Source organism: Danio rerio, chromosome 9, assembly GCF_049306965.1.
Source record: "Danio rerio strain Tuebingen ecotype United States chromosome 9, GRCz12tu, whole genome shotgun sequence".
In the NCBI taxonomy this organism is placed as follows: domain Eukaryota; kingdom Metazoa; phylum Chordata; class Actinopteri; order Cypriniformes; family Danionidae; genus Danio; species Danio rerio.
Window position 1 is genome coordinate 51,864,285 of NC_133184.1, and position 25,541 is coordinate 51,889,825.

The 25,541-nt window shown below is 36.0% G+C and overlaps 1 protein-coding gene across 5 annotated transcripts in view; it reads right to left on the reverse strand.

Annotated features, from left to right (window-relative positions):
* scn1laa (sodium channel, voltage-gated, type I-like, alpha) overlaps window positions 1–25,541 on the reverse strand; it is a 99,262-nt gene that overhangs the window by 31,425 nt on the left and 42,296 nt on the right. For 3 of the 5 annotated variants that reach the window (XM_073911758.1, XM_068223345.2, XM_073911757.1), the window contains 7 exons: window positions 21,547–21,753; window positions 19,112–19,363; window positions 11,592–11,712; window positions 9,385–9,623; window positions 9,027–9,203; window positions 7,228–7,584; window positions 4,293–4,715 (listed from right to left, as the gene is read on the reverse strand). In XM_073911758.1, coding sequence (XP_073767859.1) covers window positions 4,293–4,715; window positions 7,228–7,584; window positions 9,027–9,203; window positions 9,385–9,623; window positions 11,592–11,712; window positions 19,112–19,363; window positions 21,547–21,753 — 1,776 coding nt within the window. 5 annotated transcript variants of the gene reach the window in all.

A 25,541-nucleotide genomic window follows, 5' to 3' on the forward strand; every position in this document is an offset into this window, starting at 1 on the left:
TATATTGTTTACCACGGCACTTTGAATATTCGGTCTGAAATAACCTGCAAGTGCGACTTTAAAACAATATTACCACTGTTTATTTGACAGTGAACAGTGTTGTACTTGGATAGTCATTGGCTGCTAATATGATTTCGCTTATTAGAGTTTGCAAATAATACTTTTATGAAATTATATCCACACAGAAACGCCAACTGAGTCGAGCCGAGGATCGAACCAGCGACCTTCTTGCTGTGAGGCGAAAGCACTACCTACTGCATCACTGCATCGCCGAACAAATTAGTTGATTAATAAAAGTGAAACTGACGGGCGCAATATGATTTGTCATTAACAGAAAAAAATCTTTAGCCTAATATAGGCTACTCTGAAACTGAATATTTCACTGTCATTTTATTTATATTAATATTTTAATTAACAGACCTGTTTGTCAGATGCGCTGAAGCACATAAGCCGACCTTGTTCCCTGCTGAAAAATCCAGTTTAAACCAGCCTAGGCTGGTTGGCTGGTTTTAGCTGGTGGACCAGCCTGGTTTTAGAGGGGTTTTGGCCATTTCCAGGCTGGTTTTCAGCTATTTCCAGCCTGGTCTTAGCTGGTCAGGCTGGAAAATGAACAGTTAAATCCAGCTAAAACCAGCTTGACCAGCCTTGTTTAAGCTAAACATAGCTGGTTTTGGCTGGGCTCCAGCCTAGGCTGGTTTAAGCTGTTTTTTTTTTTCAGTAGTACTGCAAATTTAGGCAAGGGACTGTTTATGAAGTAAAACTGGCCTCCAATGGTTTAGTTTAGTCTGCGTCAAACCTGCAGGAAAATATCAGGCTTTGCTAAAAGGCTGGTTATTTTACCAACGATTAGGGTGAATAGTGGTAGCCTATGACAGATTTCAAAGAAAAATCTTATTATTTAAAAAATAAACTGGACCACAACAGACCAATGTCACAATAATTGCTCAAATAATGTAGCCTAGTGTCATAGCCTTTCCTTGTCTGTCTTTTCTGTGTTGTCTACGTTCTTTGTGTCTATGTTTGTGTTGTGTTTAAACACATGGCTCAGCCTTCGTTTGTGCTCACAATGTGCTCCTCCGTTCCTTCCTCGTTTCCTAGTTTTGTCTAGTTCTCGTTAGTCTCAGTGTTTACACCTGGTCCTCCATGCTCTTTCCTCCCTTTATAATGTGCCCTCTTCCCTCATGTCCCTACATGTTGTTGCCTGACCGTGCTCCTTTATCTGTGCAGTTGTTTGTGAGAGAGTTGCCTTTTGTCTTATGTTTGTTTGTGTTTATCAGTTGGCCTTCAGTATCATCCCCGTCTGGTTAATCATTTTTCAAGTTTGTTTGTTTAAGTTATTCTATAAATCTGATTAAGTAGCTTTAAGTGTTTAGATATTTTTATTGGTTTTATTTCTTCCTGATTATAATCAGTAAGTTAAAACTAATTTTATTTCATTCTGCATTTGGGTTCTCCTTCCTCTAACCGTGACACCTAGTTTATTAGGTCTGTATTTTTTTACTAAAGAAGAAATATTATTCGAGATTATCACCAGAACTATAGAAACTGCACTATGTTTTATAAAAAAGGCTGAGTATAGGCATCAGATCTTTAACGGTTGAACGCAGAATTTTGGCATCAGGATCGGATCAGTTCCAAAAAATGGTATCTGTGCATCCCTATAACTAACCACTACATCAGTCAGAGTTAAAAGACTTGTTGTCAAACATATAACAACATTAATCACAGCAATAAATATCCAATCACAGACTCTTAAGTAAAATATCTGCATGCATAAATCAAAGTAGTTTTTTTTGTCATGACAGTGCACCACCTTTCACAAAACTAAAGTGGCAGCCATTTTAATAGTATTGCGAAAGAGACAGCAAACAAATGTTCAGTACATAGACAGGCAAAACCACAGACCACCTCGTTTCCTAGCAGAAAGCAAATGAGCATGTTATCATGAGACTAACGTTCATCCTCGGCACTTAAATGGCAGATAATGCGATCTGAAGACTGATATTCCCTGACCTCTCCTCCATAATGGGTCAGGCTACATGTTGACGTAACCCACAATGCACTTATTGCAATTAACCCCAGCAGAGAGAAACCTGACCACGATTACGACAGCGACAAATTCAGGCAAATTGGAAAGCTTTCATTTTGGGAGACACTAAAACAAGATTGGTTCGAGTTTGGAGGAAAAGGCATCATTTGGACTGTTATTGAGGTGTGTGTTCTGGTCGATTCAATTCAGTCCCTGCTGAATTGTACAGCGATTTTCACAATGATTAGAGTTCCAGTAGGGTTTACTACAGCAGACAGTACAGCTGTCAAGCATAAACACTTCAAGTCAGAATTATTCATCAAATATTTATAAATGACGTTCAACAGAGCAAGGAATTTTTCACAGTATTTCCTATAATATTTTTTCTTCTGGAGAAAGTCTTATGTTTTATTTCAGCTAAAATAAAAGCAGTTTTTAATTATTTTTTAAACCATTTTAAAGTCAATATTATTAGCCCTTTTAAGCAACATTTTTTTTCAATTGTCAACAGACTTAACCACTATCATGCTGCATTCACACCAGACGCGGAACGTGCGTCAAGCGCGAGTGATTTACATGTTAAGTCAATGTACACGCGCGAATAGACATCCAGAAATACTAGAATTAAATAATATTAAATAATAGACAACCCTAAATACTATTAATTCTGAGTGTACCTCACACAGGTGAGTGGGCTTGACAAACCACTTGTAGAAACACACTCTCTCTCTGACACTTTAACAGACACGATCAGTTTTTTGCACATTTGCACCAGACATGCTTTTACAATCATTCCATAACAAAAACAAAACACTGTGCATTTATGTAATGTAATGTGTATTTATCGCATTTATCGTGTATGGCCATACACCCAAAGTGCTTCACAAAAATATGAGGAGGGGGGTCTCTCCACACCACCACCAGTGTGCAGCATCCAAATGGATGATGTAAGGGCAGCCTCAAGAAAAAGGCCCCAGTGCACTCACCACACACCAGCTAATGGAGAGTGGAGAAACAATGACAGAGCCAATTCAGTGGATCAGGATGATTGGGAGGCCATGATTGGTAAGGGCCGATGGAGGGAATTTGGCCAGGACACCAGGGTTGCACCCCTACTCTTTACGAGAAGTCCTAAGGGATTTTTAATCACCACAATGAATCAGGACCTTGGTTTAACGTCCTATCCGAAAGACAGCGCCCACTGACAGTATAGTGTCCCCTTCACTTTACTGGGGCATTAGGACTCACACAAACCACAGGTAGTGGCCCCTGCTGGTCACACTAACGCCACTTCCATCAGCAACCTAATTTTCCCATGTGGTTTCCCATGCAGATACTGACCAGGCCCAGCCCTGCTTAGCTTCAGTGAGTAACCGGTCTTGGCTTGCAGGCTGATATGGCTGTGGCATTTATGAAGTGTATTTCAAACAGGTGAGGGGATTTGACAAACCACCTTTAGAAACACACTCTCGCTCTCTCTCTCTCTCTCTCTCTCTCTCTCTCTTAAAAAAAAAAAAAAAAACGTTCTGCTCCCTATTTTAGCACTAAATTCTCTAAGCACTGCGAGTTATTTTGTATAAGTAGCATCTGTTGGCTGTATTGCCTTCTCAATTGTAAGTCACTTTGTACAAAAGTGTCTGCTAAACGACTGTTAGGATAAATTGCAGATCGTCTGTGTGTTCCCTCAGTAAGCTGGAGCTCCAGGAAGGCAACAAAAAACTGAGATGTGAATCAAACAGTTTATTGCTCTCTTCTGAAGAAGACTGGGGCATTCCCAGCCTTTATATCTCATACTCAAGGTTACATGGGCTGTGACTATGTGCAAATATTCAGCTCAGTTCCACTTGGTCTTTTTCTAACCACTCCCAGTCAAGCAGAACTATTTCATCCAGTGCTAAAAATGTCAAGGCGCAACATCAAGGCACCTAGTACAGGGACAACTTACAATAAGATGAGAAACAGTTAGAAAACAACAGGTTATCTGAAGAGTGAGTACATGCATATTTCTTTCAATGACTAAATGTAAATGTCTAGAGCAGGTATGTCAAACTCAATTCCCGGAGGGCCGCAGCCCTGCTCAGTTTAGTTCCAACCCTGCTCCAACACACTTAACTGTAGGTTTCAATCAAGCCTGAAAGACTCAATTAGTTTGATCAGGTGTGTTTAAATAAGGTTGGAACAAAACTGTGCACAGGGCTGCAGCCCTCCAGGAATTGAGTTTGACATCCCTGGTCTAGAGGTTATTAAAAAAACTCAAACGTACCTCTTTATCCTCCTCTAGGTCTGAAGAAAGGCTGCTGAAATCCTCTGTGTTCAGACACTCAAAATCAGACTCCTCTGCGGCAATCGGGACACTAACAGTCAAGCTCGGGTTGCTGATAAAATTCTCAGTGTCGCTATCCAGATCGGTTCCTCCAGTGCTTTTAACCAGCTCTATTGTAGTGTGGTTTGTGCTATCTTTCCTTTCCTTGCAGTTCACGATCATGTTGCCATCTGCAGACTTCTGCTTCTTCTTCCGTAAACAGCCACTCCTGAAGAAACTCTGAAGGCAGGTTTTGATGAAAGCGAAGCCTTTCCTGATTCGACGGACAGCGATCTGCAGGTTGTTTTCGTCTTCTTCACCACTGACCGCCAGGTTGTCGGCACTGAAGGAGCTAAGCAGCAGAGCCAGGAACAGATTCAGAACCTGAAGGAAAAGTACATGAGGAAATAATCAAACAAGTTCAGAATAACTATGGAATATTGCAAGAACACTATAAGATACTAGCATTCAGCTTAAAGTGCAATTAAAAGGCTTAACTAGGTTAATTAATTTAATTATGGCCCGCTTTCACTGAGTGGTACGGTACAGTTCGGTTAGGTACGCCTTTATAGCCGTTTCCACTGTCAAAAGGCATAACGAACCAAACCGTAGCATACCACTTGAAAGGGCACCAAAAGGCGGAGCTAGATGCGCAGCTGAACGCCATTGGTTTACAGAGGAGATACGTCATTCACTTACAAGTCAGAATGTAAACAAAGAACCCGCCATGTTTGAAATACACAACGAGAGATTACAGCGGAATTATATATTCATATATCATCGTCATGATGAACAGCCACACAGCCATGGAGTAGAGCAGAATCTACCCTGTACCTCGCAGTTTTTTTACGAGCCAGTCTGACGCGCGAGTGGTTTCGCTTTCTTACTTGCGCTCGCCGCGCGTCTAACATTATATCTGAAATAACAAACTTCTTGAGCTGATAATAATAACACGCACTTGATTATTGACGTGCTTTGGAAACCCGATCCCTTGAGAAGCTGACAAACGCGAGAATGACATATTCAGAAAGAAAAGGACAAACGCAAGAGTGGAGTGCGGAAAAAAGCCGGGAAAAAAGGAGCACGTTATTTCTTCAGCAAACGTGAACAAACTGCCTTTTTTTAAATTATTATCACCACCTTTTGGACTAATATGAACTGGGAATGATGGAATTACTCTCTAACAGAGGCTACATGACATGTGCTGCTGAAGATTACAGACACAGATGAGAGGTTTTCTGACTGTGGGCTATACTTTGTGTTGTTTTTAACCTAATTAAGAACGAAATGTATGATGTGTGTAGTTTTTCTGTAGTTGGTAACATATCGGAGACTGCAAGGGGCTGTATGTGTTCATATATGTTCATTTATTTATTTATTTCATATAATTACAGACGTTACAGTAGGCTATTTTGCACTGTCATTGATCTGCAGTTATAATCAACTCCTGCTTATAGAAAAGTTAGTAATAAACATTTATACACAAGTATTTGTGTGTAAAGCGTCTGTTTTGTGAGAAGTGCTTTTAATATGATATGTGAGCGACCTGTGCAGCTTTACTGTAGACATTTCCTCAAGCGAGAATGATGCGACTGAAACTTTCTGTCTTACACCACGCCCACCAAAAGAGTACTCTTTATAGTGGAAACGCAAGCCTGATAAAGGTGACCCGTACCGTACTGTACCAGTCAGTGGAAACGAGCCTTTAGGCAAATCATTGTATAATAGTGGTTTGTTCTGTAGACAATCAAAAAAAAAATATTGCTGACTCCAGTAAGCTACAAACACAAATTATGTATCATTGGAAAGAAGACACTTTGAGCTTTAGTGTGGTAAAAGGAGAAGTTACATTTTAACAACTATAAAAAGTTATACATTACGAAGTCATGAGGAAAAAAAATTGTACGCCATATCTAATAATCGTTTTCAGCAAAACTTGCACAAATTTAGCAAATACATTCTTCATAAGCTTTCCATTGACAACCGACTAGCTGCAATAGGTGCTTAGGGGTTGTAGCTTTAAAAGGATGTACAGTTTTTTCAAGATTACTCATGTTCTTTTTGGTGTAATCTATTCATAAACATTGACATGTGGAAAAACAGCGCCTCGGTGCGTCCTCATCAGGGCGCTGGGTAAAGGGTTAATGCACTCCTGCATTGGGCTCACACACACTCTGCACTCTGACTACTTCAAAATTGTTGATCAGCCATGGTGGGCTCTCGTGCTGAGTGGAGTCAACCAATGGCAAGGGACTAGGTCCTTGGACCAATCAGCGCAGATTGGCATCATGCTAAGGAGGGGTTTGGGAACAAATGAATCGCTGAACGAATCATATGGTAGTCGCTGGGATAATTAGCTAAAATAAATGCATACTATAAGACAATAAAAGTGTTAAAATCAGTTAACACTGATTAAAGCACATAAGGTGTACCTGAGGTGATCATTGTCAGTTTTCTGTTGTTCAGCTACAAGAAGCCAATTCTAAAATATAAGTTTCAGGTGTTGGTTAGGAAAAAAAGATAATATAAAAAATATAAGATGGAAATAATATGGAAAATATTCCTTCTATCATGTGCCGTTGCCTTTAGGCTTAATAGTCAGGCACGCTCGTGTTGATGTTGCCAATCTGGCAACCTGTGCTTGTGTATGTTTTGAACCAGGAGTGCAGTACCTAGTTCAACCACTGGGTGTCAAACTTGCATACTGCACCTTTAAAGAGTCATTAAAAAAAACATTTAGACTTTCCTTAGGAGAAACAAAATTATAGGAAATACTTTGAAAACTGTCTTGCTCTGTTAAACATAATTTGGGAAATATTAAAAAAAAAAAAAAAAAAAAAACAGGTGGGCGAATAATTTTGACAACTGTAAATAAATTGAAATAAACATCACTTACCACCAGATTTCCGATCACCATGACCATCATAAACACAGTTAAGCACAAAGGCTGTCCCGCCACCTCCATGCAGTCCCACATGGTCTCGATCCACTCTCCGCAGAGAACCCTGAAAACGATCAGGAACGAGTGGAAGAAGTCGTTCATGTGCCAGCGAGGAAGCATGCAGTCGGATGAGATCTTGCACACACACTCGCCGTAGCTTTTTCCGAACAGCTGCATGCCCACCACAGCAAAGATGAAGACGATGATGGCCAGAACCAGCGTCAGGTTGCTGAGAGCGCCCAAAGAGTTCCCGATGATCTTGATAAGCATGTTCAGCGTTGGCCACGACTTCGCTAGTTTAAAGACCCTAAGCTGTAAGACAATAATAGATGGTTGTGTTAAATAATGAATTAGAAATACTCAAGTTGAGTTTTATTACTAATAACAACAACAACAATAATAATATTTACTATTACTTATTACTAATAGTAATAATAATAATAATAATAATAATAATAGCAACAAAAATAATGATAAAAATAATAATAATTTAATTATAAGAATATCAATAGCAATAATAGCAACAATAATAACAATAACAATAATGATATAATAACAATACCAATAATAATAATGATAATGATAATAACATTTATATTATTAATAATATAATAATAATATTAATAATAATAACAATAATAATAATAATAATTACTTTTAATACTAATAATAATAATTATTATTACTAATTACTACTACTACTACTCCTAATAATAATAATACTAATAAAAATAATAACTATATTACCAATAATAATATATAACTTCAAAATGATATTTTATATTTTTCATTAGAAATTATTGTTTTAAAACATTTTAAACATGTGAAACTCACTCTTGATCACATTTAATGATGATTGATGATCCCAGCGAACTGAACAGACCTTTTAATGCTTTGTGCACGTCTGATCTTGTTGATATGATTATACATGTGACTACCGGGACATGTTAATATGCAGCTGTCAATCAAAACTGGTAGGGGGACCGCACTTCTACATCAAGTTGCGGTCGATCTGAAAACCGCTCCAATTGGTCCACCGTTTTTATGTTGTTAAATTGAAAAAAACTAGCAGGTGGGTCTTTGACTTGTTTTTCATTATTTTCCACCATTCTTCTCGCTACACTCTTGTTTTGCGCTTTTTTTCTGTTGTTGTTAGTTAACTTGTGTTTTCATTGCTGCCTCCGCCACTTTACCCCTATTTACTCAAACAGCGCCCCCCACAAACAGAATAGTAGATATTGGGTAGTGACAGTGACACTGACAATGGGTAAATTTATAACTTTGTGTAATAAAATATCGATATTGGTTGTTAGTGTATCGTTTATTTATTGCGACAGAAAGCACAACAATATATTGCAATATCGATTTTTTCCCACACCCCTAATGGCCATACACAATAAATGCACTATATGAATACACACGTAACAATACAATACAAAAAAAATATTTTTTTGTCTTGTTTCTAGTCCAAATACCTAAAAAATAATAATAAAAAACGAAATAATCTTGTTTTTTTGCATTTTACAAAAGATTATTTTGTTTACCCCATTGCCAGATTATTTTGCTTGTTTTAAGGAAAAACTCTTGTCATTTTGGCAAATAATTTCTTAAAATGATATTTTTCGCTTGCCTAAAAAAATAAGAATTTGTAGATATTTGGACTAAAAAGAGACAAAAACTCTAAGTAAGAAAAGCAGTTTTTGCATCGTATATTGCATAATTGGTTGTAATGCTTGAAAGCTGGATGCTCTTACCAGTCGAAATGGTCTTAGAAATCCAATTCCAGACAAAACATTTGCCAGACAAAGTTCCATCAGACTCAAAGTGACAATGATGCTGTCGAAGATATTCCAGCCTTCCAGAAAATAACTGTACGGGTCCAACGCAATGACCTTGAATATCATCTCTGCTGTGAAGATGCCAATGAAAACCTGTGGCCAATAAAAAAGGACTAGTAACACTTTAGTTAATAATTATTACTTAATAACTACTAGTAACACTTTAGTTAATAATTTTTATTTAATAGTTACTAGTAACACTTTAGTTAATAATTATTATATCTAGCAAAATAAAATTTTACCTAAAATGCTGTTATACAGTAAACGCTCTTACCACATTAGCAGTTGAAAGCATACTAGAGTATGGTCCATCCATAGGGTAACACTCCATGGCCATGAATACTGTGTTTATCACAATGCAGATGGTGATAAACAGATCCGCAAACGGGTCCATCACAATCATGTGGACGATCTCCTTTATCCTCAGCCATGTGGGACTGCAATCCCAGATCAAATAATTCTCCGCAAACTCGAACCACCACTCCTCACACCTCTGTTTAAAGATCTCTGAACCTGACATACAATAAAAAAAAGTTGCATAATGTTTATATGTACACAATGTGTGTGCATTCACTGTGTAAAAATATTGTGTATATTCAAAAAACATATTTATATATATATATGTATATATACACACACACACACACACACACACACACACACACACACACACACACACACACACACACACAGTATATTATAACTGATTTATATTATCTTTGCCATGATGCCAGTAAATAATAATAGATTTGATATTTTTCAAGACACTTCTATACAGCGTAGTGACATTTAAAGGCTTAACTAGGTTAATTAGATGAACTAGGCAGGTTAGGGTAATTATGCAAGTTATTAAAGGGGCTAATAATGTTGGCCTTAAAATGTTTTTAAAAAAAAAATTAAAACGGCTTTTATTCAAGCCGAAATAACACAAATAAGACGTTTACCAGAAGAAAAATATTATCAGAAATTCCCTTGCTCTGTTAAACATCATTTTAAAAAAATTAAAGAAAAAAAAATTCAAAGGGGGGCTAATAATTCTGACTTCAATATATATATACACACACACACACACACACACACACACACACACACACACACACACACACACACACACACACACACACACACACACACACACCACTTTTACTAGGTACACCTTACTAGTACCGGGTTGGACCCACTTTTGCCTTAAGAACTGCCTTAATCCTTCATGGCATACATTCAACAAGATACTGGAAATATTCCTCATGAATTTTGGTCCATTTTGACATGATAGCATCACGCAGTTGCTGCAGATTTGTCGGCTGCATATCCATGATGCCGATCTCCTGTTCCACCACATCCCAAAGATGATCTATCGAATTGAGCTCTGGTGACTGTGGAGGCCATTTGAGTACATTGTCAAGTTCAAGAAACCAGTCTGAGATGATTCATGCTTTATGGCATGGTGCGTAATCCTGCTGGAAGTACTGTAGCCATCAGAAGATGGGTACACTGGTCATAAAGAGATGGACATGGTCAGCAACAATACTCAGGTAGGCTGTGGCATTACACAATCCTCAACTGGTACTAATGAGCCCAAAGTGTCATCAGACTAGGCAACGTTTTTCCAATCTTCTATTGTCCAGTTTTGGTGAGCCTGTGTGAATTGTAGCCTCAGTTTCCTGTTCTTAGCTGACAGAAGTAGCACCCGGTGTGGTCTTCTGCTGCTGTAGCCCATCCATTTTAAGGTCTGACGTGTTGTGTGTTCAGAGATGCTCTTCTGTATATGAGTGTTTATTTGAGTTACTGTTGCCTTTCTATCAGCTGGAACCAGTCTGGCCATTCTCCTCTGACATCAACAAGGCATTTGCACCCACAGAACTGCCGATCACTGGATATTTTCACTTTTTCAGTCCATTCTCTGTAAACCCTAAAGATGGTTGTGCATGAAAATTCCAGTAGATCAGCAGTTTCTGAAATACTTAGACCAGCTCGTCTGGCACCAACAACCATGCCACGTTCAAGTAGTGGACAGGTGTACCTAATAAAGTGGCCGGTCAGTGTATATTCATTTATTTTCTTGTCAGCTTAGTCCCTTTATTAATCTGGGGTCACCACAGTGGAATGAACCGCCAACTTATCCAGCAAGTTTTTACACAGCAGATGCCCTTCCAGCCGCAACCCATCTCTGGGAAACATCCACACACACACATTCACACACACACTCATACACTACGGACAATTTACCCAACCCAATTCACCTGTACCGCATGCGTTTGGACTGAGGGGGGAAACCGGAGCACCCGGAGGAAACCCAAGCTAACGCAGGGAGAACATGCAAACTCCACACAGAAACGCTAACTGAGCCGAGGCTCGATTCAGCGACCTTCTTGCTGTGAGGCGACAGCACTACCTACTGTGCCACTGCTTCGCCATCAGTGTATATATTGCTTTTAATTAATAAATAAAGATGAAAAGAGAAAAGTGATGGCTTCTTACATTCAGCAGGGTTGTTGCTGCCACTTGCTACACTCAAAGCTCTCTCTCTCATAGACTGCCGATAAGCCTTCGAAAAGTTCTGTGAATTACATCTGCTTCTGCGTTCGTCATCTGTGTCTGCCTGTAAAGAGAAAAAAATAAACCGCACACATACTATTGAATGTTACAATACTGTTTTACTACTACTGTTTTAAAAGCAGCATTCTGTAACTATTCTTCAATCATTGTATAAAAATGCACAATTTAGCAATTAATTCAGATTATTTTTTTCATTTGACAACAGATGTTGCCTATTGATTACTTTAAAGAAACTAATTTGATTATTGCTTAGTTTAAAGGGCATGATGAAAATCATCTTTGGTAAGCTGTTTGGACAGAACTGTGTGCATGTATAGTGTATCTACAGACATATCGGGGTGATAGAAACACAATAAGTCTCTTTTTTAGATTTCCTGACGTTAAAATTGGACCCAAATCCCAGTAATTTTGAGGCTGACCACAATGTGACGTAGGATTGCGGTTTTCCCCGCCCACCCAATTTATTGACAGCTGTCATGTTTCTTTAATAACTTGTATACACATGTCCACAGAACATTTTTCGGTAAATAAACTCGGATTAAAACATATCTTATACTTTTTAAAGTTTTAATTAAACATTCTTTTTATATTTTTGACTAATGAGCTGTATTTTGAGCTTCATCCAAGTCTGTTTCTGTCACTGACGGCTGTTCATCTGCTGTAACGCATGATAAAAAGCAGACATGCACGTGGGAGTGGTGGGCTGGGATAAGCAGCTCATTTGCATTTAAAGCCGCAGGCTAAAAAAACAGCTAGACTGTATTCAGACACCAAAATGGGCAGCTTCTGAAGTCTATAATAAAGCATCTGATGAGTATTTTGAGCTGAAACTTTACAGACACATTCTGGAGACACCAAAAGCTTATCTTACATCTTGTTAAAGGAGTAAAATAGGTGCCCTTTAAAGAAACGAATATGATACTATCATTTTGCTGACTAACTGAAATATAGTCTATGCATTTCAGCTTAATTGCAAACATTGCCATTATTTTTCTAGCTATTTAAACCATCTTGTCTTAATTTGTGCTAAATTTGTCATTTTCATTCTTTTTAACATACAGAAAAAAAGCAAGATATTTTGTCAATTTGTAAAAAAAATTGAGCCCTAATTTTATAGCTTTATTTTCCAAGAAAACAAAATATTTCAAATTTGTTTTGCAGGTTGACAACCTTTGGTCACATTTTATTTTGTTGGTCTGTTTGTTGAATTTAAGTTAAATTGCATCTACATGCCAACGGTTTCTCATTAGATTATAAGTAGACTGTTAGGTTGGGGTTGGGGTTAGGGTTAGTGTAAGTTCACATGTCCTTGCTCAGTTTCTTATAGTCAGTTAAATATCTGTTTAGCAGCAGTATCAACAGATATTAAGCAGACAATCTACTAATACTCAAATGGACCATCAAAATAAAGTGTTGCCCACTTTACTATTTATACAAAACTATTTATACAACTATTTATACAAAATGAGGTCAGGTTTCAGCAGATTTTCACAGAAAGAAAGAAAAGTGAAAAGCATGACACACTCAAAAAAAAATAAAGAAATTCATTAATTGAAAAGGAACATTTTTTACATTTGAGCAGAAAAATCTCCTGAGATTTGTAATCACTTTCAAGAGTGTCCTTTGCATACTTTCTTTTTAATTTGTATCAAAATACATTCCAGAACTTGCATATTTATACTCAAAACACACAACAACACACTGATGTAGAGTAAAAAATGTATAATTAGAAATAAAAATGAACTCAAAAACATCCATGCATTTCATGATTGTTTGGATAATGAGCATTTTGCATAATTTTATTACGCAAGCTTAATTAGCAAAAAACTCACAAAGAGCATCCCTCTACTTCATGATTGTGTAGATTCTAAATATTTTGTACTTTGCATAATATTATGACGCAGGCTTAATAAGAACTAAAATGCATTGCAGAATTTCCACATTTACACTTAACATCAGAAAAAAGGTTAAAAAAAAAAGCAAAGCAAATAACAAACAAATAAATAAAAATGTACACGTGAACATCCATGCACTTTGATTGTTTACATAATGACAATATTTTGCATAATTTTATTATGCAGGCTTTATTAACTACAAAACTAATTTCATAAATTGCATATTTACATTCGGAAATCTGCAAAATGTAAAAAAAACCAACAGACTCGCATCAATTAAAAAAAAAAAAAAAAATGTATGTATGTATATATATATATATATATATATATATATATATATATATATATATATATATATATATATATATATATATTTATATATATATATATATATTTTTTTTTAATTGATGCGAGTCTGTTGTTATATATATATATATATACACACACACACACACACACCTCACACTTCATACTTCATACTTAGTACTTCATGATTGTTTAGATAATGAATAGTTTTGTATAATTTTATTATTCAGGCTTAATTATCAACAAAATGATTTTATGAATTATGAACAAAATGCATTCCAGAATGTGCATTGTTACACTCAAATTGAGCCAAAAACACCACAAACTAATGTCAAGTAAATACAAAATACAAAACAAATCAATAAATACAAAAAAAAAAAAAAAATCTAAATATAGATATGCACAAGAACGTATTTCAAAGTTTTTAGAGAATGAGTATTTTTGCATAATTTAATTACACTGGCTGAAGGTGCAGTAGGTGATTGTCTTCAAAAACATGTTTTGTTGTGCTGGTTGAAAGTCTCTGCACATTCCACTAGTAATGATTAAAGTAAATGATCTAAATGTGTTTATATGTATTTTTATATTCTGGGTAAGGCATAAGACTAAAAAATGTTCATCCAATTATAATTTGTTGGGGCGACATCTCCCATAATTCTGATAAGTAGCTCCAACTGCCTGTCAGCAAATGTAGATTTGTACATCTGCACAGCTGTTTACACAGACCGGCAGATGCGCGTTCACTTAGGCCGCAGTCACCTAGACACGAGTGAGAGCACTAAAACCAAATGCTGAATCAAAACTTTTTAAATCCTGAACGAATATTGAAGTTACTTTTGCACATTGGAGGAAGGACGACCCCATGGCTGAAGTATCTCTGTTGGACAGGTAATGTTCTGTTGTAAAACTATTTTAGTCATCAGCCAAAGCTGATGTAGATTGTGATGTTTTATGAATGGGTTATATGCACAGAAGTGTTGTTCAGCCACTGAAATCTCCCAGTGATAAACTGATGTGAGTATTTTCAGTTTCATAAAGTCCTTTTACAGCAACGATAATGTCGTTTTAATTATTCAGCTTAACAACAAAACATCAGTAAACAGCGCTATTCCGCCTAGCCTGCTTTACTGAGCTGAAGTTGCTTTTGTATTCACATTGGGTCATTTTTGAACAATGACAGCCTGTGACGCGCTCCCTTTATTGTTTACCATGCTGCTCTGAATATTCAGTCTGAAACAGCAGTTAAGTTTGACTTAGTAATAAGTGTAATTTCCGCACGCCGCCGGCCAACCACCATGCATACAGTAGCCACTTAATAACAAAGCAAGTGAGAGAGTGAAACCGTGATCCTTGCATGCATGAAATATTGCACATCATAACAAGTTTTGCTTGAAACGACTGAAAACGTGCTAGATTTCATACCTTTTTTCATTGGGAATTGTACTATTATAAAGTACTATAAAGTTTTTTAATGTGCGCTTCCGTGATATCAGGAGGTGTGGCTTTGGACGGCGGCAGGAAAGGGATTGTTTTTGAAAGGTAGTATGCTAACTGGTTAGTAGAGCCGCACGATTCTGGTAAAATGAGAATCAAGATTTTTTTTGCCTAAAATAAAGATCACGATTTTCTCACGATTCTGTCGATGTAAAATAAATGTTAATATGAGTGGGCTATTATTATTTTTATTCTCAAACATGCGGTAAAACAGCAATAGGCGTTGTGTAGCTGTACTGTTGGTTAAAATGCTAAATGTTGTATAGAGTTGGAATGGTGGACTTGAACAGACTTTAGATTTATCCTGGTCATTAATGCTGATGTTGAATTATTGTGTTTGAGAAATATGCTTACAATCTGTCATTTTCTGCTTAAAATCTGTCCCTGACTTGATCTTCGTAAACACAGAGGACTAGGTGGGTATTTTTGCATTTCAGCGGGTTTTGGATACTTTTTGTGCTGGAATCAGTCAGCTACATCTGGCAACAAGTGTGGGCTTTCGGTTTCATTTTCAATGCTAAGAGTGGTTCACTTCCCGCGCAGCTCCCAAACGATCACTCTGTGCCACAAACTGAATGTTATATACAACTTTATTACCTGTTACTCACAGCATATGCAGGCTCTGTTCACTAAAGTCAACTTCATTAGTTCATTCAAAGGCACGCGGCTCCCGCCCTCTCTGTGGTAACATAACAGCTGACGGTCAGCTCACGTCACGTGTGATTTTCCGGTCGCAAATACATTACATGAAGACAGAAATGACATTTTTGGGCTGAATTATATCTTATAAATACAGCATGTGACTCTTTCAACACCATTTGGAGGTGTCCATGTTGCTGAACAAAGTATGTAAAACAATGTGAAGACTTGTGCGGCCACTTCTGCTTCTCTCTTGAACTTGAAAATATGATTGACAGAATCGTAGAAATGCTGGATAAAGATCGTCTAGGGCAGGGATGGGCAAACTTGATCCTCGAGGGCCGGTGTCCCTGCAGAGTTTTGTTCCAACACTAGTCAAACACACCTGAACATGCTAATCAGTGTCTTTAAGATCACAAGAAATCTATAAGCAGGTGTGTTTGATTAGAGTTGGAGCTAAACTGTGCAGGACACCGGCCCTCCAGGACCGAGTTTGCCCACCCCTGGGGTCGAATCGAGATTGCGATATTTTTACGATTAATTGTGCAGCTCTACTGGTTAGCATTTAGGCAGATCACCTACTGCATCTTTAAATTGTTAAAAAAAAAAAATGCATTTCAGAACTTGCATATTTACACACAAAATCAGCAAAAAAAAAAAAAAAATCAAAAATCAAAAACAACAACAAAACACAAAACAGACTCAATGCAAGTAAAAGTGTAAATAATAATAATTAAAAAAATTTAAATTGTACTTGTAGAACATCCATAAACTCCAGATTGTTTAGACAATTCATAATTTTTATGCAGGCTTAATTAGCAACAAAATGCATTCCAGAATTGGCATATTTGCACTCAAAACCAGCAAAAAAAGGTGAAAAACAAAACAAACTCATGTTTAAAGAAGATAATTCTGAATAGACGTAAACATAACGTATCATAAACATCAAAAGGGAACATGCACAGTGTCTCATGCCATGCGAGATCAGACGAGTCCTTACACAAGTGTCGTCAAACATAGCTCTTTTTCGGGACACTTCTGGTGTATTCAGGGCTATGACAGGGGAGTTTGGTGCAGATGCTCCACTTGTCACCATCACCATCCCGTTGCTGTCATCCACGTAGCGTGCTTTCCCGTTAGAAGGCAGCAGTAAGTGCGGAGTCAGACTGCTTTTGCTAACGTTGCTGAAAAGACGCTCGGGTCGAGTGGGAAGAAACAGAGAGTCTCTTCGGCTGCCCGTCTCCTCAAACATGCTCTGCTCGTCGTCGGCGTAGTTGTTATCTGAATGGATTCGTCCACGAAAACTGAAGACGCTCGCTTTGCTGTCCCGGCGAGGAGTGAGGAGGGAACCCTGAAAACTCAAGGGGGACTGAAGAAAAAAAACAAGCCTTACAGACACAACAGCAAACAAACCAAGAAATAACCTCTTGCTAACAGATAATATACAGCTTCACTTTTAAAAATAAATTAAAATAAAACTAAATAAAATAAAAGCAAAATAAAATAAAGAAAATAAATTAAGTACAACAAAATAAAGCAAATAAAATAAAGTAAAATAAAACAAAAGCAAAATAAATTAAAGCTTAATAAAATAAAGCAAAATAAAACAAAATCAAAAGCAAAATATAATGAAAGAAAAAATAAGTAATATAAAATAAAATAAAAGCAAAATGAAAAAATAAAGCAAATTAAAATAAAGTAATATTAAATGAAAAGCAAAATAAAATAAAATAAAGCTAAATAAAATAAAGTAAAATGAAAAAATAAAAGTAAAATAAAGTAAAATAAAAAGCTAAATCAAATAAAGTAAAAATAAAATAAGCAAAATAAAATAAAGTAAAATAAAAAGCAAAATAAAATAAAGTAAAATAAAATAAAAAGCTAAATAAAACAAAAAGCTAAAAAAATGAAGTAAAAATAAAATAAAAGTAAACTAAAGTAAAATGAAATAAAAGGCAAAATAAAATAAAAAGCAAAATAAAATAAAGTAAAATTTAATTAAAAAGTAAACTAAAGTAAAATAAAAAGCCAAAAAAAAAGTAAAATTAAATTAAAAAGTAAACTAAAGTAAAAAGCAAAATAAAATAAAGTAAAAATAAAATAAAATAAAATGAAATGAAAAGCTAAATAAAATAAAGCAAAATAAAAAGCAAAATCAAAAGCAAAATATAATGAAAGAAAAATTAAGTAATATAAAATAAAATAAAAAGCAAAATGAAAAAATAAAGCAAATTAAAATAAAGTAATATCAAATGAAAAGCAAAATAAAATAAAATAAAGCTAAATAAAATAAAGTAAAATGAAAAAATAAAAGGAAAATAAAGTAAAATAAAAAGCTAAACCAAATAAAGTAAAAATAAAATAAGCAAAATAAGATAAAGCAAAATAAAATAAAGTAAAATAAAAAGCAAAATAAAATAAAGTAAAATAAAATAAAAAGCTAAATAAAACAAAAAGCTAAAAAAATGAAGTAAAATAAAATAAAAATAAACTAAAGTAAAATTAAATTAAAAAGTAAACTAAAGTAAAAAGCAAAATAAAATAAAGTAAAAATAAAATAAAATAAAATGAAAAGCTAAATAAAATAAAGCAAAATAAAAAGCAAAATAAAATAAAGTAAAATAAAAAAGTAAAATAAAGTAAAATAAAAGCAAAATAAAATAAAATTAAATTAAGTAAAAATAAAATAAAAGTAAAATAAATTAAAATAAAATAAAAGCAAATTAAAAAAGTAAAACGAAATAAAATAAAAATAAAATAAAATAAGTAAAATAAAATAAAAGCTAAATAAAATATTACAATAAAATTTAAGCAAAATAAAACAAAATAAAATAAAGCGAAATGAAACAAAGTAAAATAAAATAAAATGAAAAAAGTAAAAAATTAAAATTAAATAAAGTAAAAAGAAATCAAAGCAAAATCCATCCATCCATCCATCCATCCATCCATCCATCCATCCATCCATCCATCCATCCTAACCAATAATTAAAGCTTTGCCATTATTATTCAGACTTCATAAAAGCTGTAATTAACACACAAGTAAGCAAGAAGTTAGCTACATTATCATATTAAAAGCATCTAAATTAAAAAAATAATAAAAATTCTGACCTGACGTGGAGACGTGTATGATCTGTCCCGTGATCGCCGGATCTTTCCATCCACTGCAAAAGTGAAGTTGGGCTTTCTGTCATTTCCCTCTTTTATGGAATCCTCCTCTTTCTCGCTTTCCCCCTGGTGTTGTCTCTTTTTCTTGCGGTTGCGTCGCTCTTTGGCACTTTTGGAGCTGAGTTTGGAGGCGTCCGAGGAACTGTCCGTCTTTTCTCCACTGAGACCCTCACACTTGGACTGTTCGGCTGCAGCCTGTAAACCAGTCAAATTGCAGAATGTCGGAAAATTGTTAAAGAAGTTTAAAGAAAAAGAGAGATTCATTGCAATTCACAATTTCAACCAACAAAAAGAAGAATCTCCATTAAAGTACACATGCAATCAAAACTAAGCATATTGATTTTGTAAGCTCACATTGCTAGATTTGTGGTAAACAGTTCATCTGTGCATGTCAGTCAGAAAAAAACTGATTGTGTTGATCTGTGTTTGGTGTAAAGCCAGCATTAGAGTGTCTGCTATGTTGTCCTTTATTGTTTTATTATATCCTGTGCCAAGTCCCTATTAATTACCCTTGTTAGTTGCCCCAGTGATCCATTGTCTCCATCCCCTGTTTACCTTGTCTGCTTGTTGGCCCTGTGTATGTTTCACTCAGGCCCCGTTTACACTGGTAGGTTCAAGTTTTAAAACGGCGTTTTAGAATGAAATCGATCCGTGTCCACACTAGCGTTTCACACAACAGCTCTCCATCTACACCACACCACTGAAAACGTGCATCACGTGACCTCAAACACACACGCACGCACGCACGCACGCACGCACGCACGCACGCGCACACACACACACACACACACACACACACACACACACACACACAAACACACGTGCGCGCGTGCTGCAGCCTATCTACCAAGATGAGAGCTGTGCTCGTCGGACTGTTCATCAAGGATCTACCACTAGATCTATTCTCACTATATTTGTTAAGCGTGATACTTAATTCACCTTGTTGTCTATGTCTAACAACATATTCCCTGAGTTTGGCCTTTTGAATCTAATGCTTGTTCTCAGGTAACGTGATTTGGCTGAGCGCAATTATTAATTATTTAATTAATATTATTGTAACCACGTACATTCTGTATATAAACTGATCGTTGGTCAAACTTTACAATAAGGATCATTAGTTAATGTTAACTAATGCATTTACTAAGATGAACAAACAATGAACAATACATCTACTACAGTATTTATTCATGTTAATAAACGTTAGTTAATGAAAATACAGTTGTTCATCGTTAGTTCATGTTAACTCATGGTGCATTAACTAATGTTACCAAGCATGGACTTGGATGATAATAATGCATTAGTAAATGTTCAATTATGATTAATAAATGCTGTACATGTGTTGTTCATGATTAGTTCATGTTAGTAAATGCATTAACTAATGAACCTTATTGTAAAGTGTTACCTGATCGTTTGCTTTTATTTCCTATAATGACAAACTGATCGTATGTTATGGTGGTTGCAAACATCTTCCACTTATGGATGATGGAGGCCACTGTGCTCATTGGACCTTTCAGAGCAGCAGACATTTTCTGTAACCTTACCCAGCCTTATGCCTCCAGACAATACTGTCTCTGAGGTCAACAAACAATTCCTTTGTCTGCATGCTTGGTTTGTGCTTTGAGATGCACTGTCAACCCTGGGACCTTATATAGACAGGTGTTTGCCTTTTCAAATCATGTCCAATCAAATGAATTGACCACAGGTGAACTCCGATAAAGCTGCTGAAATATCTTAAGAATGATCAGTGGAAACAGAATGTATCTGAGCCTAATGCAGAGCTTCACAGCAAAGGCTGTCAATACTTCTGTACATGTGATTTTCCAGATTTTTTATTTTTTAATAAATTTGCAACAATTATAAAAAAAAAATGTATTCACATTGTCGTCCTGGGGTATTTTGTGTAGAATTTTGAGGAAATAAATGAGTTTAATCCATTTTGGAATAAGACTGTAACATAAAAAAATGTGGAAAAAGTGAAGCGCTATAAATACTTTCCAGACACACTGTATTGTTCACTGTATTGTTTAAACTCAGTCATCATCAAACCTGTTTGACTTTCTTTCTTCTGCTGAACACAGAAGATATTTTGAAGTAAGCCGCAAACCTGTAACCACTAACTTCCATAATATATTTTTTTTCTACTAAGGAAGTCAATGGTTACAGGTTTTCAGCTTTTTTTAATATATCTTCTCTGTTTAACAGAAGAAACCTGAAGGAGAACCAGAAGGAACCACCTGAGGGAGAGTAATTAGGGAGTAAATGTTCATTTTTTTGGTGAACTATCCCGTTAATAAGTAAATTAAAATAAATGATTTTTTCCTCATAATGAATGAATTAAATTCCTCATGCAGCCTCTTTAAGTGAAATACTGAACAGACCTCAGCTTCCTGCTCCTGTCTCGTGATCTGCTCAAGCATGGCGTTGAACTCTTCCTCTTTTTTCAAAGCCTCGTCGATCGTGGCTTGATTCTGTTCGTCGTATGCCATGGCGACTACAGCCAGGATGAGGTTCACCAGGTAGAAGGATCCCAAGAAAATGACCAGCACGAAAAAAATCATATAGGTTTTCCCAGCGGCCCGAAGAGTCTGTAAAAAAAATCCACAATTAATGTCGAAAAAACAGATACAGCAGTCCGGTTTTTCTAAAGTAATCCACTAGGATTTTGGATAAGGGATTGGATCAAATCTTAAAAATGGGTTTTTCAAAAGAAAAAACGGACTACATAATCGGATTACATCACATAATCCAATCTCTGTTTTGATCCGGATCAAATCGGTTTGGATCACTTTGATCTAAAAAATCTGGATTAAAGTGATCCCATTAGAAAGGTGGATTTAGCATGGATTTAATGCCCAAAATGTAATGAAAACGTTAAAAATGTATTAAACAATACTATATTTGGATCATGCAGTATCTTTACACGATATCATATTTATTCATAAGGTTTTAATTGTATTTGTTCATCCGTCAGGCTACAGTGATAAGGTTGGCTTTAACGTATTCAGCCTTTCAGTTTAGGCCTACAGCAAAATAGAAAGAGTTTGGCCTAATAAAATAATCCCCCAAACAGTTGTCAAAATCGACCAAAAACTAAAATTTTATTCTGTCACTAAATGATATACATATTCATCACAATGGAAAATATTTTTGTTTTTAGAATATTTACTGATTTTTTATGACTGATTTTTTAAATCACTTTCAACAGTTGCAAAAAGAGACATGCACAGCTTCATCTGGCAGAGGAACAACTGACTCTGACCAAACTGCAGCAAACCAAGGCCAGACTTAAGATCCGCCTCCTAAAGGCCACGCTCAGACAAGCTGCTCTCTCCACATCAGATGAGGAAGTCTGATATTATTGCTGAGTTTTTGACAATTAGTCTTTTTTAATATTCAATACATCTATATTTGGAATTTCAATGTACAGTGTTTTGTGTTAGGTCTCAGATGAGCTGACTGCTGGAAGAGGATAGGGTGTTTTTTTAATGTGTGTGTTTTCATTTCAAATAAAAAAAGTTATATTGACCCCACACTGGCTATTATACGTGTTGCTCTTAACATATCTATAGTTCTACATCGTGATTTCCTATCCTGTTTGAGCACTGGTTATCCAGATTTAGTGATCCTGAAAAGTTCCTATCCGGATCAGATTGATCCAATCTGATGTTGCTTTAAAAAACTGGCTCAAAAAGTAAGCTGGATAACGTGATCACGGATCGCAAAAACAGGATTACTAAATCTGTATCCATTTTATCCGGATTAAACCTTTTAAAAAACCGGGCCCAGCTCATTGTGTCATTTTAAACCGATGTTTATTTTTTCAGTTCAATTCAATTAATCTGTATTTCTATAGTGCTTTTACAATGTAGATTTTGTGGAAGCAGCAACAACCTCTGCATGAATAAATAAGTACTATTTTAAAATGTTTAATAACTTTTAATCCACTGATCCAGTCTGTGCCATTCTCAGCTTTCCAGCAATGCAACATTACCCATTTGGACCTTCAGAGGCTCCGTAGTGAGTGTGTTTGCGTCATCACATTTTAACAACACGGATTTGTCAAAAGGAATTGATGTAGTTTGTGTGTCAAACATGGTTGTTGATGCATTGTTTCTCTTCCAATGCCTAGATTTGTTTTTAACTGTTCTCTACTCAAACAATCAACACAGGCTTTTGTTTAAGGAACCAAAGAATTTTGAACAACAACAGAGTGAAATTTGGTGCTTACATGCCTGCATGAAATGTCAGGTTCTCCTGTTTAAAATTATATATGACTCTTGATTTTGACTGCTAACATAAGAATGAGATTTCTAAAAAATAACACTATTAAAAAAAACAGGCTAGTCAGTTGTCCACAGAAAGCTTTAGGTCTTTTAAGGGTTAACAGAGTCTTTCGGATGAGATGTTAAACCGAGGTCCTGACTCTCTGTGGTCAATAAAAACCCCAGGATGTCCTTCGAAAAAGAGTAGTGGTTTAACCCTGGCATCCTGGCCAAATCTGCCCACTGGCCTCTGTCCATCATGGGCTCTTAACCCTCTCCATATCCTAATTGGCTTTATCACTCTTTCTCCTCTCCACCAATCAGCTGGTGTGTGGTGTGCGGTCTGGCGCAAAATGGCTGCCATCGCATTATCCTGGTGAATGCTGTACACTGGTGGTGGATGAGGAGATCTCCTCCCAACGTGTGAAGCACTTTGAGTGCCCAGAAAGCGCTATATAAATATAAGGAATTATTATTATTAATTATTATTATCAGAGTAAAATACCTAATATTTAATAATATTTTAATAATATCTAATAATGGAACAATCTAGCAATTCAGGAAGGCAGGGAATGGTGTAGCATGTTGGTGGAGTTCTAGTTGAATTAAAACTGCTTCAGTTGAGTTTAGTAAATTTGTCCCTGTTGATTGTCACTTGCCCCTTTCACACAAAGACTTTTCCTGAAAATTAGTGTCAATTTTCAGAAAAGAGATCATGTTTGTGTGGGTCTACTGTACAGTCCTTTTCACACAGAGATAAATATCCGGAAAACGACTTTACCGGTAAATTAAAAAAAGCGCTGTTCATACAGGCATGGACATTCCATAATTTTTACGGAAAAGACCATTCACACATCTATTCCAAAATACCGGTAAATTCTGACATCATTAAGCAGAAATGCTCTCTTAAAGGCTGTGCTTGTATTTGTAAACATTTGACTACATTACAAACTCTGTAGATGGATAAGTATTGTGAACAACTTGATGAAAACGTATAGAGGAACACTTTCACAGGTCGAGATGTACATAATATGAGTGTGTGCTGGCCCTCACTGGCTGCTTCACGTGCACACGCATCAAGCAACTAAAGGAAACAGAGTTTAAAGGTAAACAAACAGCGGTTTATTATGAGCATTTTATCGCTAATTTTGGCATTAAGAAGTAACATAGAAACATTATCTGACTAACATCTAGCAGCTAAATATGTCTGGAAAAATATTCAAAGGCTTTTATTTTGATAAACAGCGCAGATGTATGTTCTGATCGGCTGGAGTAGATGTCTCACGTCAGCGTATTCTAATCGTGAATGCGCTCTTTCTGGTAATTTTCCTTCTGCGTTCACACAGAGCAGCATTCTGGCTAATTACCGGTAATGTTACAACTTGTCTTTCTCGAAAATATCCGGAACTAATTTACCCGTATTTTCAAAAAAGGCCTGCTCACACATTGGCAGCAATTTTCTGGAAAGGTCTGAATGTGTGAAAAGGGCTATTGTCTCACTATACTTTCCACCTGTTATTTTAAGATCTCTAAACTTACAGCTTCTTGTAGTACCAAGAATAGCAAAGTCCACTAAGGGAGGTCGAGCATTTTCATATATGGCTCCTCTTGATAATGTCAGAGGCTCAGACACACTCTCTCATTTTAAAACTAGATAAAAAACATATCTCTTTAGTAAAGCATATTATTATAAGGGAACACAATGGCTCAGTGGTAAGCACTTTTGCCTCACAGCAAGAAGGTCACTAGTTCGAGTGCCAGCGGGGTCATTTGGCATTTCTGTATGGAGTTTGCATGTTCTCCCTGTGTTGGCGTGGGTTTCCTCCGGGTGCTTTCCACCACAGCCCAAAGACATGCGCTATAGGTGAATTAAATAAACCTAATTGGGTGTAGTGTATGTATGTGTGAATGGGTGTTTCCCAGTACTGGGTTGCAGCTGGAAGGTCATTCACAGCGTAAAACATAAGTTAGAATAGTTGGCGGTTTATTCTGGTGTGGCGACCTCTGATAAATAAGGAATTAAGCCGATGGAAAATGACTGAATGAATGAATGCTATTGTAAATATAGCTGCAATCACTATAATATAATTATAATACATATTAATAACATC